The sequence below is a fragment of the Alligator sinensis genome, unplaced genomic scaffold, assembly GCF_000455745.1.
Source record: "Alligator sinensis unplaced genomic scaffold, ASM45574v1 scaffold386_1, whole genome shotgun sequence".
NCBI classification, from domain to species: Eukaryota; Metazoa; Chordata; order Crocodylia; family Alligatoridae; genus Alligator; species Alligator sinensis.
Window position 1 is genome coordinate 131,394 of NW_005841996.1, and position 16,301 is coordinate 147,694.

Below are 16,301 nucleotides of genomic sequence, written 5' to 3' on the forward strand. Positions count from 1 at the left end.
TAGTGGCCAGTAGGAAAGTAGGGAAATGGCAGCTACAAGTGCAGGGGAGTGGGAGCACATGGCCCCATGGAGTGCAGTGACAGCTGGGCAGGAGTACAGGACCTGCACCAGTGGGGCCCAAAGCAGGGCAGCAGGAGCATGGGGTCCAGCATCAGCTGTGCTGGAGGTGGAGCGCAGGGGTCCTCCGCTGCTGCTGCCCCGCTCTGGGCCGTGTCGGCACTGACCCTGGTACACTGGCGCAGGCTCTGTGCTTCCACCCAACTGCTGCTGTGCTCTTGCGCGCCCACTCACTCCTACTCTTCCCCAGCTGGAGCTGATATTTCCCTGCTTTTCTGCTGGCCGCCAGCCACTCCACCACCATGTGGCTCCTGGCTGCATGACCGGACTGTGGGAGCACAGGACCTATACCAGTACCCCGAGGCCAGGAGAGGGAGGGTGTGTGTGTTTTCATAGAGTGAATCCCGCATGCACACCCCACCATACACATGCACCCTCCCCCTCGCACTGCCATACACGCAGACACCCACACCCCATCACACACCCCAGCCACCCTCCCCCTCACACACAGCCCCCCCCACAAACTCCATTCTCATCCACACCCCACATATCGACATACATACCCACATGATTCCACACCCCACGCCCCACATACCCACCCCAATGTCCCTGCCCCCCACCCACAATATATAAGAGTAAAACATTATTTTAAGCTATTTTATAATCACCTCTATGTACACTACACAAATATATGTAAATCAGGACAAAATATTTTTTGAAATCAAATTAATGAATGTTGTAGATGTTTGCTCTTTAGAATATAATTTGTTATTTTTCTGGTTCCGAGATGGCGAAACCCCTTGCTGGAAGGAGTACTTGTGGGGGCAAGGGGAGGGACTTCTGATGGCAAAGGTCAGAGGTTATGGGGCAGGACTTCTGGTCACAAGATGGTGACCAGGGGGCAAGGCACCTGTCATGGGGCAGGGCTACCCATGCGACCCTCGACAGCTTGCCAAAACTTAGTAAGTGGCCCTCAGCTCGAAATAATTGCCAACCCCTGCCTTAACCTGTGACTGCTCTGAAACTGTTCATACTTTAAGACAGTCTGACATTCCACAGATTTAGGATGGTTTAAAGGTAACCCATAAGAGGAACCAAAGTATTGGGAGTGCAGCCAGAGACTGGCCAGGAGAATAATATACTCTTCAGTGAGCTCAAAAACTCTTTAAAAAGATGGAAACCTGGCTCTGTTACCAGGGACGAGGCCAGGAAGGTCAAGTCATGAATTGAGATGCATAGGACAAAAAAAAAGCATTATACAATATTTAAAATAAGAAGAAGACCAAAGATCGTATAGGCCCCTTACTGATCCCTGATACATCCCAAGGAATGATGCAAGAAGGTTGAAGTATTTAATTCCTTTTTTACTTCACCCACCACAAATCAGGTCAGAAGACAGATGAGTGCAGCTGGCAGCATGGATAGGTGACAAGATAACAGGCCCAGAGTAAGTAAAGAACAAGTTGGAGATTATTTAGAAAATCCAGATGTTTCAAGTCAGCAGGACCAGATGAGATTCATCCTAACATACTCAAGAAACTAGCAGAGCCATTGGTTATTCTTTTTTAAGACTCATGGAGGTCAAATGAGGTTCTAGACAATGAAATGTGGGTACTATATTTGCCCATTTCCAGAAAGGGAAGAAGGAAGATACAGGGAATTGCAGACTAATCTGTCTGATTTCAGTATCCAAAAAGATCACGTAACAGGTCATCAAGCAATCTGGAAGCACCCAAAAGAGAACAGGGTGATCAGGAACAGCCAACCTGAATTTATCAGGAGCGTGTAATGTCTGACCAATCAGATTTCCTTCTATGACAAGGTGCCAGACTCTGTGGGTAGGGAAAGAACAGTCCTGGAGTTTGTTGCTTCAAATTAATTGCATGTGTAGACACACCCAGTATGTGATATACTGTAACTTCAGCAAGGTTTCTGACAATGTCTCCAGTTACGTTCTCATTAATATGCTCTTTAATAATACAGTCTAGATCAGTAGTTCTCAACCTTTTTTAGACTCAGGGCAGCCCTTGTTAAACTCATGGCACCCTTCAGAAAATGCCAGCTATTATCTTTCACTTGTTTTCGTATTATGGAAAGATAATAGAGGAATATTTCTGATGCATAAAACTTCAAAAGAGCTTAACAGGTTAGAATATTTTTGATGCTATGGATAGCTATTTGAAATCTCTGGGTTTATCTTGTGAATCATGTAGGTATTGGCCACCTAACCATGCTAGTATTGTACAGCACGCTCCAAAGGGTCTCATGGCAATCTAGTGTGCTGAAGCAGTCTGGTTGAGCATTACTGGTCTAGGTGGATCTACTGTAAGGTGGATACATAATCGGTTGAAACATTGTGCTCAGTGCATACACATTAAGCCACTGATAATTAATCGGGGGGACATACTGAACAGGGTTCTTTAGGCGTTTGTCCTGGATCTGCTAATATTTCGTATCTTTATTACTGATTTGGAGAATGAGGTTGAATGCACAGTTAGCACATTTGCAGATGACACCAGGCTGGGTGGAGATCCAGATACCATGGAGGATCAGATTTAGATTCAGAGCGACCTTGATAAACTGAGAAAATGGTCCAAAATTAGTCAAATGAAGAACACTTATGACAATTCTTGCATTTAGGATGAAATAATTTCATACACTGCAAGCAGGTTGGGGTATCTGCTGCCATGCAGATAGGCATTGCCTCCTTAGGAGTCATTCATACATGCAAAACAGTAGACCTTAAGTAGACGTGTAGGCCTGCAGCCTCCCTGCCAAGTGTTATTTCCTTGGGAGCCCCTCAGCCACAGCACAAAACAACACTCCTTGGTCCAAGCAAACAAACAAATGAGTAAACACTAACTTTCAGTCTTTCTTCAAGCAGGAAGTCCTTTAGCCCTGGCCTTTCTTATAGGAAAACTCTGATTTCAGCCCACCTCCTGTCTACAAACTACATCTTTCCCCAGTTTGACTTCTCCCTACTTGGGCTTTTAACTACCATCTAATCGCTCACAGCTGGAGCCCTACCCCAGGGCTGGCTGCCGCACGTAAAGGGCCAGACCAACCAGCTACATGTACAAACTATGGATTTAGGAATGACTGGCCAGGTTGCAGTACTGCAGAACAGTGCCTAGAAATTGTAGTGGAAAAGACAGACATTTGCATGTCTCGGGAGAATGGTCTTATTCCTATAACTGGGGCATTTGGAGCCTGATTCGACTTCACCTATTAGGCATGTAAATGCACATAGGTGCCTAAGTGCAATTCAGTTCTGTCCTATTCAAGACCCTGAAAAACTCTTTATGAAAAAGGTGCCTGGGTTCTCTCCCACTGTTATTTTTGTGGCTCAGTCTTAAGGGGTGGATGACAGTGTATTATAAAAGTATGGGTGTCTATACACGTGCTCTGGGGTGGTGGTGGGGAGGGCGTTTTAATTAGAGCGGCTCTCAGGAGCCATTCTAATTAAAACACCTGCAGCGTTTCGTGTATTCAGCATCCTATGCTTCAAAATAGTGGCAGGGACACTTTAACTAAAGCTTGTACAATGAGCTTTAGTTAAAGCGCCCCACGGCTATTTTGAAATGTGGGGACTTTGAATACATGTGATGGCGAGGCTGGTGGAGCATTCTAATTAGATTAATCAAGTCTGCTTTGATGCATTCTAATTAAAATACATCCGAGCAGGTATCTCGCCCATGTACAAACACCCTGTATGACTTATAGATTTTTTGAGACTTGAGCAGGTTGAAATAGAACCACACTTAGGTACCTAACTGGTGGAATAGAATCTAAATTGTAGTGCCCAGAGTGGGTAATAGAGTTTCTGCTACATGTTAGTTGGGTAACTTAGTCACAAGCTGTACTTTAGTCAACTGCTTGGGGAAATAGAATTTTTATCCAATCTTCTGCCAGACACACAAGAAATTAGGCTGCCATACTTGGTTGTGTCCCAGATAACATGTGAGATTCAGTTCATCTCCCAGCTGTGATCAGTTACATACTTCAGCTATTCCTTCTTTTTTGCCACAAAGAGCTGTCAAACAAGCCATATTAAAAATAGGTCTACAATAACAAGTGTTGGCACTTACTTTGCCAATTCAAACACATGGGAGTGAGCTGGTTGAAAATTTTCCATCAGACCTGTTGCTCAACCAGAAAATGGGGGTTTTTGATTAAAGAAAATATTTTGCACAGCATCTGCCAATTTTTTTTAAAACATTTTAGTAAAATATCAAGTACCTGAAAACCAAAGTTTTTTTCAGCACCCAAACCAAAACAGATTGGCTTAAAGCCATATTTTTTTAATTTAGAAATATCGCTGTGATACTTGATGGGAGTTGTCACACTGTTTTTCTTTACTATGAGCCTGGCATCCTAGCCTGGCACACTTTTAAAAACCTTTGGTCCAGATCCTATGCTGTCTCTAACATGTCTAAGTCTTTGCCTCTCCTAGCCCAGAAATTATGCTTCCATCGTATCAAATTCCAGCTTGTTGAGAGGAGAAAATCATTAGGGCTGTGCGAAGCTTCAATCCCTGATTCAATTCGGTGGAGATGCGGCCCGATTCAGTGGCCAAATCTCCAAATCCGAATCGAATCAGAGGACCCTTTAATCTCTCCAAATTGAATCGTAACCCTCTGAATTGATTCGGAGAGATTTGGAAAGATTCAATGATTCAGACATAGACATGGCTTTATATGTTTTTTCTATGTAACTCTAGGTAGCAGGCTGCTCGTGAATGCTGCAATGCTGGGGCGCATGGAGTGTCCCACCAGAGTGTGGGGGACTCCTCAGTGTGCTCGGCAGCAGACCCGGAAGTAGGCCAGAAGCACTTCCGGTCCACTTCTGGGTCTGCCGGGGAACACACAGGGTGGGGGGACCGCATCCCCTGGCTCAGTGACTGGTGCCTCCTGGGTCTGGGGTGGCATCCGGGGTACTTCTGGTCCACTTCCGGGTTCGCTTGCTGAGCATGCAGGGGGCCCCTCTGCTCTCTTGTGGGACGCTCCATCCACCCCACCATTGCAGCGTTCACAAGCCGCGCCTGGTACCTCGAGGTATGTAGAAAAAACATTTAAAACTGTGTCTATGTCCGAATTAGTGATTCTCCGAATCAGCATTGAATCTTCAGATTCGGATTTGGCCAAATCGAATTGGGGACAATGATCTTAATCAACTAATCGAATCACTGTCCTGATTCAGACCAAATCCGAATCCAAATTAAATAGCTCCCATTTTGCACACCCCTAAAAATCATTACAATATGCTTAGTAAACATTTACATTCAAGACTGAAAATATATAACAAGACTAATAATGACGAGAACATCATTCCCTTTTCTTTTACAGGGAAGATGTTTGTCAAAAATTGTGCATATTTGGGCACCATCAATGTATGAGTTAATTGGAACACCAATCACATTAATATCTCTTTGAAAGCCACTCCTTATGAATGGCCCCAGGATATTCTCACTTAACTTGAATTTAAAAGCCTGAATGATACATTTTCAAGCCATGTGCCTTGACCATTTTTTTCCTTAATTCTCCCCATGGGCAACTAACATTTCAAAGTCTAATCAAAAAGATTAGGGAACTGGAACATTTCCAGTGAATTTATTATGCCACATATTTAATTAATCCATGAATTTGTTCTTAAAGGGTGATACCTCCCTGGAAAACTCAGGAATTGCATACAAATTCTAATTCCTACTTATTGCTAATTCTTACGCAGAACATTTTGTTTAATTCTGGTTGAGGTTATAAATATTTGTCAGTTACTTATAGAAGAGGACTAAAAATGTTATAATTAAAACTCTTTCTCTAACACTGTACATTTTTGATCTTCACAATTTGAGTGACTGAGAAGCAGAGCAAACATAAGTAGTATGATCATTGATAGTATAGCAATAAGATGTTGCAATTAACTTACACTCTACTTTTGTTTCTCTACTACCCAGAACTTCATTTAAAGTAGATATAGGAACAGTCCTTTCTCCACAGCCTTTGATAAGGACCTAGGGACATATAATCATCTATTTTAGTCCTGTGTGTTTGGAGGTAATCATTTATCCAAGGATTCCCCAAAATAACCACTTCAAACCCTTGCACGCAACTACAAGGCACAAAACTGAAAACACCAAGAACACTTTACTACCTGCCATAGGCAAAAACAAGGGAGACAAGGACATTGCTAATGTCCTGCCAAAGCAATAATTGAAAAGTAATTGGTTAATATAGTCTCAGAGACTCCTAATTAGGACCATTGCTGCTGCACTATAAAGGAAGACAAAAGCTGCAGAGTTTATGTGAACCTGAAGTAGGGAAAAAAATCCTTCTTGAACCCAGATCTTGGGATCAACAAGACTCTGAGTAGAAGAGCAAGACTTTTCACCTAGGAACCTCTGAATTTTCTAAGAGCAGACAGGAATATCAGTGCCATTTAGTCAAATCTCCCTCACTTCTTGCCCTAGCCTTTGCTGTGGCCAGTGCCGCAGTACTTCAGAGGAAGGCAAAACTGAAACAGAAAAAACAGGAACATTCATGACAGGAAAAAAATCCTTCCTGGCTTCTACAAATAATCAGAATAAGCCCTGAATCATAGAACTACTAGACACTGACTGCACCAGACCTCTATACCTGCATACAAGGACTGGAAATACTTGATTCCACACATTACAAATGCAGATTATTGAGCTAACAGTTCCTTATCCTATCATGTCACCTCTTCCATAAATTTATCCAGTGATTCAGGTGCTTTGTTCCTACTGCTTTGCTCAGAAGACCATTCCAAGTCTTCCCCACCTCTGATAGCAGTTTTCTAGGTTAACTGCAGACTGTGCAGTCAACACAAAAGAAACTTGTCATACCTATGACTTCCCATTATAAATTATTCTTTCAACTTTTTCTTTCTTTTTTGCAGGCCTCTAGTGTCTGCTACATGCCTTTAACATTCAGCCAAGGAAAATCCCGTAAGCTAGAGAAGCGCCTTTTCTTTGTCCCAGGAAATTCCATTCAGCTTTTTCCACAAATGTAAACCATTACAAGGCACCATTCCCCTTCCTGCATTGGTGTCGCTCAGGAAAATTTTGGCAGCCTAATAAGATAAAAACTGAGCGTGACCATTGTGAGGTTGAGCAATGGTGGCAGCACATACTGTATTGCAGTTTCTGGACACTGGCTCTGACTAGTTGAGCAAGCTACCCAGCACCTGGACTATTCGGCACTCTTGGAATACCATGTGAGGCCAAAGGGCCCCCCTCCCCTCCAGTTTTGAGTGGCAGCCTTTTAAAAGGAGCCTTATTTCATTTGGAATGGCTTTTATTCTTTGCTTGTTTTATTTTTAATTAGTGTAAAAGTTCCCATGTAAAAATAAGCATATTATGGCCTTCACCAGAGGATTTATTTGCTTCTCTAGCAAATAAAGGAGGGAAAGGAAGGAGGTGGCGAATTTTTTGGTAAAGGCATTATGAGTAGGGTGCCTGCAAACCCTGGCCTATAGTCAGACTATGGGTGGGATTGGGCTGGAGGGGAAGTGGCATAAAGAGCTACTGTAATTTTGTGTGGTGTCTTCACAGAGATATCAAGGGCATATAAACTCCCATAGCAGCCTGTAACATGACTTAAAGGATTTGATTATAGCATTTCCACTCACTTCTCTAGCTTCAAGGTTAGTTTTGCTTATTTAAGAATATGCAAAATCTTCTTCTTTGTGATTTGATCCCATTCTTCTATAGTCATACTTCTGGAATTGCCCTGTAGTGAATTCATAGTGTTGTAGCTAAAGTTGCCATATTTTGGCCTGTCTAACCTCTAATTCTTGCTCCATTGAACATCCCCACAACTTCCCATTTGACGTGAAAGGTCTCCAGGTTGATATGATATTTTTGGCACATTTAGAGTAAATTGATCCATCTGTTCTAAGTTTTTTTGGTGCTGAAAAATTCATGCTTTTGATTTTAGGAAATAAATCCATTTTTTTGTGGGACCAATTCAGAAATAAAAAATGGCTTTACCTTTCCCTCTTAATCCATCTTGTGTTGTTGACTCTTTTTTGAAGTTCCTTTCTTCAAGCATTTTTTTAAATGTCAAGGAATGTTAGAGATTAAAAACTTCAAAATGTTGCTTTAGGGATAGTGTTTGGACTGTAGATAGAGCAGCAAAGTAGACACAAACCTGACTGTGACCCTTGTGTCACAGAATGCAAATGCATGTTGTCTGCAGGTACATAAAAGAGTTCTTAGTCCTGGCAAGGAAATAACACCTCATACTATTCCCTGGCCCTTTTGTGTGCACTAATACAAAAAGATCCATTTCTTAGCCATCCCCTGGGCCAAGGAGGGTTCCGTTTGATCCTTAGACTTTGATTCATTATGTTCACTGATTAAATATTTTCCCCCTGCTGCTCTCTCCCGTGCTGACACTATGGGGGCGAGAAACAGAATTTTATGACGTGTTAGGAAGTGGGAATTGCACATCTTTATCCCAATATATTTGTAATGCACTTCTGAGTAGAAGAGATAATCTCTTCACCTATTTCCTACTGTGAGGATGGAGAAAGGGGGACAATGTTTTAATGCCTTCGTACGCTGAAGATGACAAAAAAATCACAATTTTTTTTAAAATAACTATGGTAAAAGACAGATATTTCAGAATTTACCTAGAAGATAATCTATGTGTATCTTTCATCAGATGATAGGATGTAGATGTCATAACACACTACAAGAGGTGTAACAGTAGATAAATAATCATTTTTCCACCCACAGAAGGCCTGCAGTTGGGAGTGAAAAATCTAATCCTTCAAAGAGACATAGGGACCGTCTGAATGCTGAATTAGATCATCTAGCCAGTCTCCTGCCTTTCCCACCTGACATAATATCTAAATTGGACAAACTTTCTGTCTTGCGCCTCAGCGTCAGCTATCTCCGAGTCAAAAGTTTCTTTCAAGGTATGTCTCTTAAATATATACTGTCAATTAAAGGTCATACATATCTGACTACCAAACATTATTACTGCATTTACTCACATACTATATGCACTTTTCCCCTCAAAAATCAGCCCTCCAAAATCAGGGTGTGTGTTTTAAGTAAGGAAGCTGATATATGCACCAAAATGGAGGCATGGGGATTCTGGAAGGGCTGTTGGGTCCTGTTCTTCCTTTCCAGCTGCATGAAGGAGGAGGGGCCAAGTTCAGTTCTCACCATCACTCGCCTGCTCCCTTCCGCTCCTAAACTCAAACTTTAAACCTGTCACAGCTGCTGTCAAATTGGCACCAGCCTTTGAGCATTCAGCCCTGGTGCGCCCATGCTGTAGCAGGGAGGACTGGCATGTGGTATGCAAGAAAATACCGTATAAGTAACACATACAGAAGGGGTCAGCAACCTTTTGTTGCCATGGACCAGAGCTTGTGACTCAGTTCCCTGGTATAGACCAGAAACCTTTGTATCCATGAGCACCCAAGGGCACTTGTACACATGATGCCATTACCATGTACACATGACAAAAATGTCACTTTGTATGGCTTAATGGCATCAAACTGTACATGTGCAAGAGTTTTGGGGGTTTAAATGAATTTGCATCGTTGCAAACTAACCTACATCTCGATGTAGGTTAGTTTGCAACATTGCAAACTGCAATGCTGCAGCTATTGGCTCACCCTCTGGCCACAGGAGAGTCAGGCAGGTTCTGCAGAAGAAAACGATTGGGCCCCTTGCCACTTCTGCTTTCAGCAGGTTCCTGCAGCTGGTTTGCCCCTGGGGCAGTGGAGGAAGGCGGTAGGAGAGTGAATGGGTTTGCGGGCAGTCGGAGAAGACAGTGGAGATGGTGCACAGGGCACTGAAAGCCCAGTTCAGCTCAGGGAAGCGTTGGATCGGGTGGTTCTGCCTCCGAGCTAGGTTAGCACCCAGCCAGCCAGCAGCCAGCCTAGGCTTCCACCATTCCTGCCTCCTTACCCAGCTGCCCTCCTGCTGCCTTCCTACACTGCCCCAGGAGCCTACGGAAGTGGAGAGGGACCTGATCCTATTTTTTATTTGTTTTTGGGTGGGGCCTTCCTGCCTCTCCTACAGCTGGGGATGGGAGGAGGGGCAAATTGCTGGCGAGCCGAGTGGCCCCTGAGCTGCTGTTTCCAGGTTCAGCTCCGCTTAAATCCTCGTTAGAGGACTACGACAATTCGTTCTTTGCCCCGGAGTTATTGAAGCTCCACGGGTTCGGTAGTTTCTTTGCCCCGGAGTTATTGAAGCTCCGCGGGTTTAGTAGTTTCTTGTACAGGAAGGGATACATCTAGGAATTTATTGGCGACGGGGAGAGGCTAGAGGCTGTTCGTTCTTTTCCCCGGAGTTGTTGAAGCTCCGCGGGTTTGGTAATCAGGCCTCTATTGCCTTTTAAGAAAAGTGTTGGGTCCGTAAGGATCTGCAGCGCTTAGAGATCTTCACGCTCTCCCTCTCGAACTCCAATTGCTCTCTCTCCAACTTGGGCGTAAACCACCCAAGCTCTTTATACAGCTAGCAAGCCAATCGCTAGCCGCCACGTGTGCATGTATTAGAATCAGCCAATAATGTGGCACGAATCTTCATACAAATGGCGGGAACTCCTTTGCACCGTGCATTTCCTGGATACAAAAGAAATGCACCATGCAAAAAAAGCTACAAATTTGGCGGGAATACTCCGTTGCACCGGGGTTCTTCTCTGCAGCAGAAAACCCCACCATGCAAAGAAGCTGCAATTTAGCAGAAAAATAATTTAGCAGTGCCGAAGCACACACAAACAAAAAAATCACAACTTTGGGTTGTGACAGCAGCAACCCCAGGGCCACCCAGGCTGGCTGCTAGTGAGCCAGGTGCTGCCCCAGCTTGCGGTTGGGGAACAGTTGAATTGGGCCAGGTGCTGCCTCCAAACTGGGGCAGCACCTGACCATCCAGCAGCCTGCCCAGGCGGCCCCACTGCCACAGAGAGAAGGACCAGGATCCCTCACAGCTCAGGGGCCGCTCGGCCCACTGGCAGCTCACCTTCTGGCTATGGGCAGGCACCGACTCTAACAGAAAAAAAAAGATAGGATCAGGCCCCTCACTGTAATGTGACAGAAAAACTGAAATGGTTTTCAATTCAAAACCTACCGTTTCAATTTAGAGGGCATAGAGTAAAACCCTGAGTACTAAACCCCATCATGTGTACAAGCGCCCTAAGTCACTTGTGCTTACCCCTTGCCTCCAATCCCTGGTTCTGCTGCAGCAAGGGTGAGTGAAGGCTCAAAAAAGCAGCAGAGAAGGCTGCAGAGGGAGGTACAGTGGGAAGGAACAGGCAGCACAGAACAGCTATGTACCACCCAATTTCCCATGCTACCCCATCTCATGTCAGACCTTTGTGCTCTCAGGCCATAGGTTGTTGACTCCTGATCTAGAGTTATTATAACTGAAACATTTTTAAATTATATAATTTTCTCTGTTTTACAATTTATTTACTTTGTGTGTGGCATACTGCTTTGGGTATCATTGGTTTTCTTTATGCTGCTTACAGGCAACCCCCGCTTACTACTGTTTCACTTAGCGCTATTTTGCTATAACGCTCATTGGAAATTGATACCCTATTTCACTTAGTAGTCGGCGTGTTTCGTTATAACACTCATGGTCACCATCTTGGGTCACTAAAAACAATTGTGGTCGCCATCTTGGGTTGTCAAATACTTTTGGTTTCGCTTAATGCTCGTTTCACTTAACACTCAGTTTTTCAGGAACCATTTAAGAGTGCTAAGTGGAGGTTGCCTGTATTGTTTTTTCTTGCAATGAGGGGATGAAAACACATTTTGGAAAGGAGAAAAATGTCATTGTAAAACCATATGAAATTAGGAGAGGAACTTGGGGGATATGTAATATCTGCAACTACTTTTAACACACTTTTTGCAACTGACTAGATTTGAAGTGGATAGTATTCCCTTAAGTATGCAGTAATAGTAAAGCAGTAGGGTGATATTACCCACATTTACTGTATACCCAACAGAGAATAGGCTTTCATGAAAAGCCAAAGGGATCACTTTCGTTCAGGATAAGTGAAATCCAAAGTATCAAGTGTTATTAAATCTATAATGGTCTACTCTTTGTTTTTGTAGCTGTCTGGCATACTGTGTGATCAAAACCAAATGTGCATGTGCTGATGTATATAATAAGAATTCTTCCAAATTTTCAGACTGTTCTAGTTTCTTTTAATAATGAAGTGTTTGGGTATTCCACCATCAGAAATTATTACCTACAGAAGATGGAATATAACACTGTTAGGTTGCCAAGAAATGTTAATCTTAAAAACCAAGGAAATAAAGCATGTGCATCATGCTGCTATTCATCAGATCCTCTTGAATGCCTACAGTATGTCAATAATGAACAAACTGAAACATGAGGAATCAGTGACTGCTTTAACTGACTCTTTCTATTTACTACTACAAGCTAGCAGACAATTGCTATCTCGTTCATTGTTGTCACTGTAGCCTGACAGACCTTTTTCTGGGAAACTAAGGTGCCTGACAGGACCCAAGTTAATATAGTTGTTATAGTAAAATGAGAGTAGTTTATGGCAGGCACCTTATGGTCATGAGAAAGACAATGCTCCAGATTGTCATCCCTGGTGTCTACAAATGAATGTCCCAGCACACCCTTTTTGGGTGGAAACGAGTTTTAGGGGAACTTCTTTTTGGATCCAGCCCACTATGGGCCCTGTGATATGCAAGTAAGAGAGATGAAGCAGGACAGTAGAAGGCATATATGAACTACATGTACAGTAGGGATATACTCCCTTTTCCTCCAGCCAATCTATTACAGCACCAAGCCATATTACCTTTTCTAAAGAGCCTTTTCACCAAAGGTCTCAAAGCGGAGTTGGAGGTCTCAGAGCCAATGCAGAGGTACAGGGCCTTTCTCTTGATCTGCCAAATTTAGGAGCAACATAGGTTCCTAGTCCCAAATGAGCTCTTGCTTCCAAATAGTAAAGCCTTCCCATGGTTCAGACAAGGGAATGATCTGGGACATTACGGTATTTTGTCCTTGGTGGAAAACCATAAGCGATCATTGAGAACAGCCTTTTCAGAAATCTACAAGTAAAGTAAATAGCCCATAATTATTTAATTGCTTTGTATCTACTTGTAGCAGCTCTACTTGTACCAACATAGTCAAAAATCATGATTACACAGACTAGGACTCATGTTGATAGCATATTATTGTTCTCTAGAGCTCTCCTTAGAACTGTCTCCTAAACTCTATGAAACCCTAAGAACTGGATGGGTAAGCAATGTTGAAAATGATCTTTTGGGTTAACTTTTTTGTTAAAAATGGTAATTTTAGAAAACTCAGTCTACCTTTGCTGATACTATCAGCAAACTCAAATGTCTATTACCTAAGAATACTTAGATATACAGTGAATCAAAAGGAGACAAGCAGTTATATAAAAAAGTTAAAGCAACTGGGTTCTAAACCCCTTAAGATATTGCAGGTTAGCGTCATCAATGAATTACAACTGCATACCTGTAGGAATCCAGCACACATGCCAAATCACTAGTCTAATGGTCTCCATAGATTAACTTTTAGGAACTGGAGTATGAGCTGTTAGACAGCATCACTTGCGGGGTGGTCTCAACATGAAGCCCTATGTAAAGTATATTATACCAGACTAGTCTGTAATTGATAAGGAATGGATAGCTATTGAAAAGCTCATGATAGAGAGGAAGTCATCCCCATCACAGTGGGGGTAGAAGCAAGTGTTCTTGACCATGGCTACAACTAGAGGCATAAAGGATCCAACATTTCTAGTTTGTGCACACATGTTACAGATGATGGTTGCACTCCTTCATTGTGGAAGCATGATAAAATGTGCATCAGTCCTCCAGGTGCTTTTCTCAGCTGACTAATATAAAAAGTCTACTCCAGGAGTTGGGAATCTATAGCTCACAGGCCACATTTGGCCTGCAGAGCCATTGGATCCAGCTCACAGGTGTAGGGCTTCAGTGGTGTTCAGTGGCAAGCGTTTCACCCTTGCCATGGCAGGGAGAAGTCCTGGAAGTAGGCATTTTTCTCATGCCAATGGGGAGAAGTGGTGGTAGTCAGGCATAGCACCTGCACATCTGCCTTCCTCTGAACTGAGCTAAGTCATTCTGGCCTGCATCTAGAAAAGATTGCCAACAACTGGTCTATTCTAAATGTGGTTTCAGGCAGCCAGTTCTGTTCCGTGCTTCATGTTTCAATAGACATTAGTTTATTTGTTCCTCTCTTCCAACTGGTTTAAACAAGAGGGATATGTAGGCCGAGTCATTCCTGGCTAGAGGGTCTTGCTCTTCCTTTCAGGATCATATCACTCACTAAATTTGGTCAGGAAGGTATTTTCCCCATGGTCAGACTATCAAGGACTGTGAGATTTTTTGCCTCCTCTATAACATGGGACAAGAACCTTTTTCTAGGATATTACAAGTATATGTGAATAAACTACTTCCCTATCATTGCTGTGGCAGGATATTGAAAATGCTTTCATCTCCCCTGCTTTTTACCTGTGACATGTTTTAAGCCAGGGACCAGCAACTTATGGCCCATGGGTTGGATCAGAGCCGTTAAATGGTTGAACCAGGTCAATGGTGGCATATGAGATGGCAGCACACAGCTCAGCCTGGCATGTCCCCCTTCTTTGCCCTGCAGTGTGGCACTGAATTTGTCCCTGCCCACTGCCATTGGGGAGGTAGTGGTGTCTGGCAGAAGCAGCAGCAGGTGGCCTGGGGACTGAAGAGGGAGACACTGTAGAGGGGAGCAGTGACCCACAGTGGGGGAAGAGATCAGCAACTCACAGTTGCAAGCAACAGCCCACCACTGTAAAATGCTATCAATCCCTGTTGTCATGGGTTGTTGGTGTTTCAGGTATTGTGCCTGGTAGTTCTGTGTGAGGATTTGAAGTGAAAATCTTTGAGATTCCATGAACAAATGGTTGCCTGTGAAAGCAGGGAACTGAACTTGATCACCCAAGAGGCCCTTTGCAGTCTTGTGTTCATAGACTTGGCTGTCACCAGCAAATTGAATATATTGAAGCCCATGGGGCAGGACAAAAAATCACCCTCTAGGATCTTTCAAAATGGTCAGAGTGGGTACACTCAAGGAGTTCTATCCATCGCTCTTCAGGGCTGCACATGAATCAACAAAACCTCACAAATAACTATTAAAAACAGTGTACAAATAGAAAAGAGTCAGGATGACCACACTGAACCAGATTCTATTCCACCTATAAGGCACAGATACACCTATAAGTGGGTTTAGGCACTTAAGTGATTCTGTTCAGCTCAGATGCATTCATTGCTGCTCTATGTGACCCCACCCAAATATGCAGGGAAGACATGTTGCAGCCCTCTGGACATTTTATAACCTGGACTAAGATTGTGGCCCTCCATTTTTAGAAAACAGAGAAATATTTAAACAGCCTAATTCTGAAAATCTGGGTCAGGTTGTGCTTTCTATATGCTAATATGGGGCAGGTACTATTCCACTTCTTAGGTGGGGAAATGGACATAGGTAGCTAAGCGCAATTCTTTTCCACCCTTCTCCAGTCCCTGAAGAACCATTCATACAAAAGTTTGATGGGTCTTCCTCCTTTCCACTATTTTTGCAAATGAATCCTAAAAGTCAGATGATAGTGTATCACAAAAGTTAATGCATTAAGAGATTTACAGGAACATGAACAGGGTGATATAAACTCACATTTTGGCACTTTAGTCCATTTAGATGCCCAATAAGTGGAATGGAATCTGGCCTCTTGTCTTTGTCCATTGCTATAAACACAGGCAGAGACTGTTACTTATGCATACACGCAGCATGTCACACAGTGTAGTGGGCAAAAATCAGAATAAAAATGAAAACAGCAGTAATTTTCTATCCTGTATCTTGGCTCCATAATGGATTTCTGAGAACCACCAAGATGCTGTGGCTTCTTTCACCATATGGAAAGTATTGACAGTCCTCACTAATGTTGGACCCAATATTGTGCTTGTTGGCCCTCAACAGCCAAAATAGACAATGTTCAGACTCAGAGGTTATAAGATGAAGACATTCTTACAAATTGATTTAAATTGATTGAAATTCTTTCAGAGAGGTCTCATTAATTACCCCATTGAGGCACTATTTTGTTTCCATGGGAATTAACAGCTGGATCCAAATTGGAATGATTTATTTTTTAAAGTAACATGCAAATTCTTCACGCAGAGACAATCTTTACTCTCTAGCTGATTGGAAGCAGCAGGAA

General features: G+C 43.1%; 1 protein-coding gene across 1 annotated transcript in view; it reads left to right on the forward strand.

Moving 5' to 3' along the window:
* AHRR (aryl-hydrocarbon receptor repressor) overlaps positions 1–16,301 on the forward strand; it is a 137,510-nt gene that overhangs the window by 38,141 nt on the left and 83,068 nt on the right. The window contains exon 3 of the mRNA XM_006021494.2: positions 8,816–8,997. Coding sequence (XP_006021556.1) covers positions 8,816–8,997 — 182 coding nt within the window. The remainder of the gene's footprint in view (positions 1–8,815; positions 8,998–16,301) is intronic.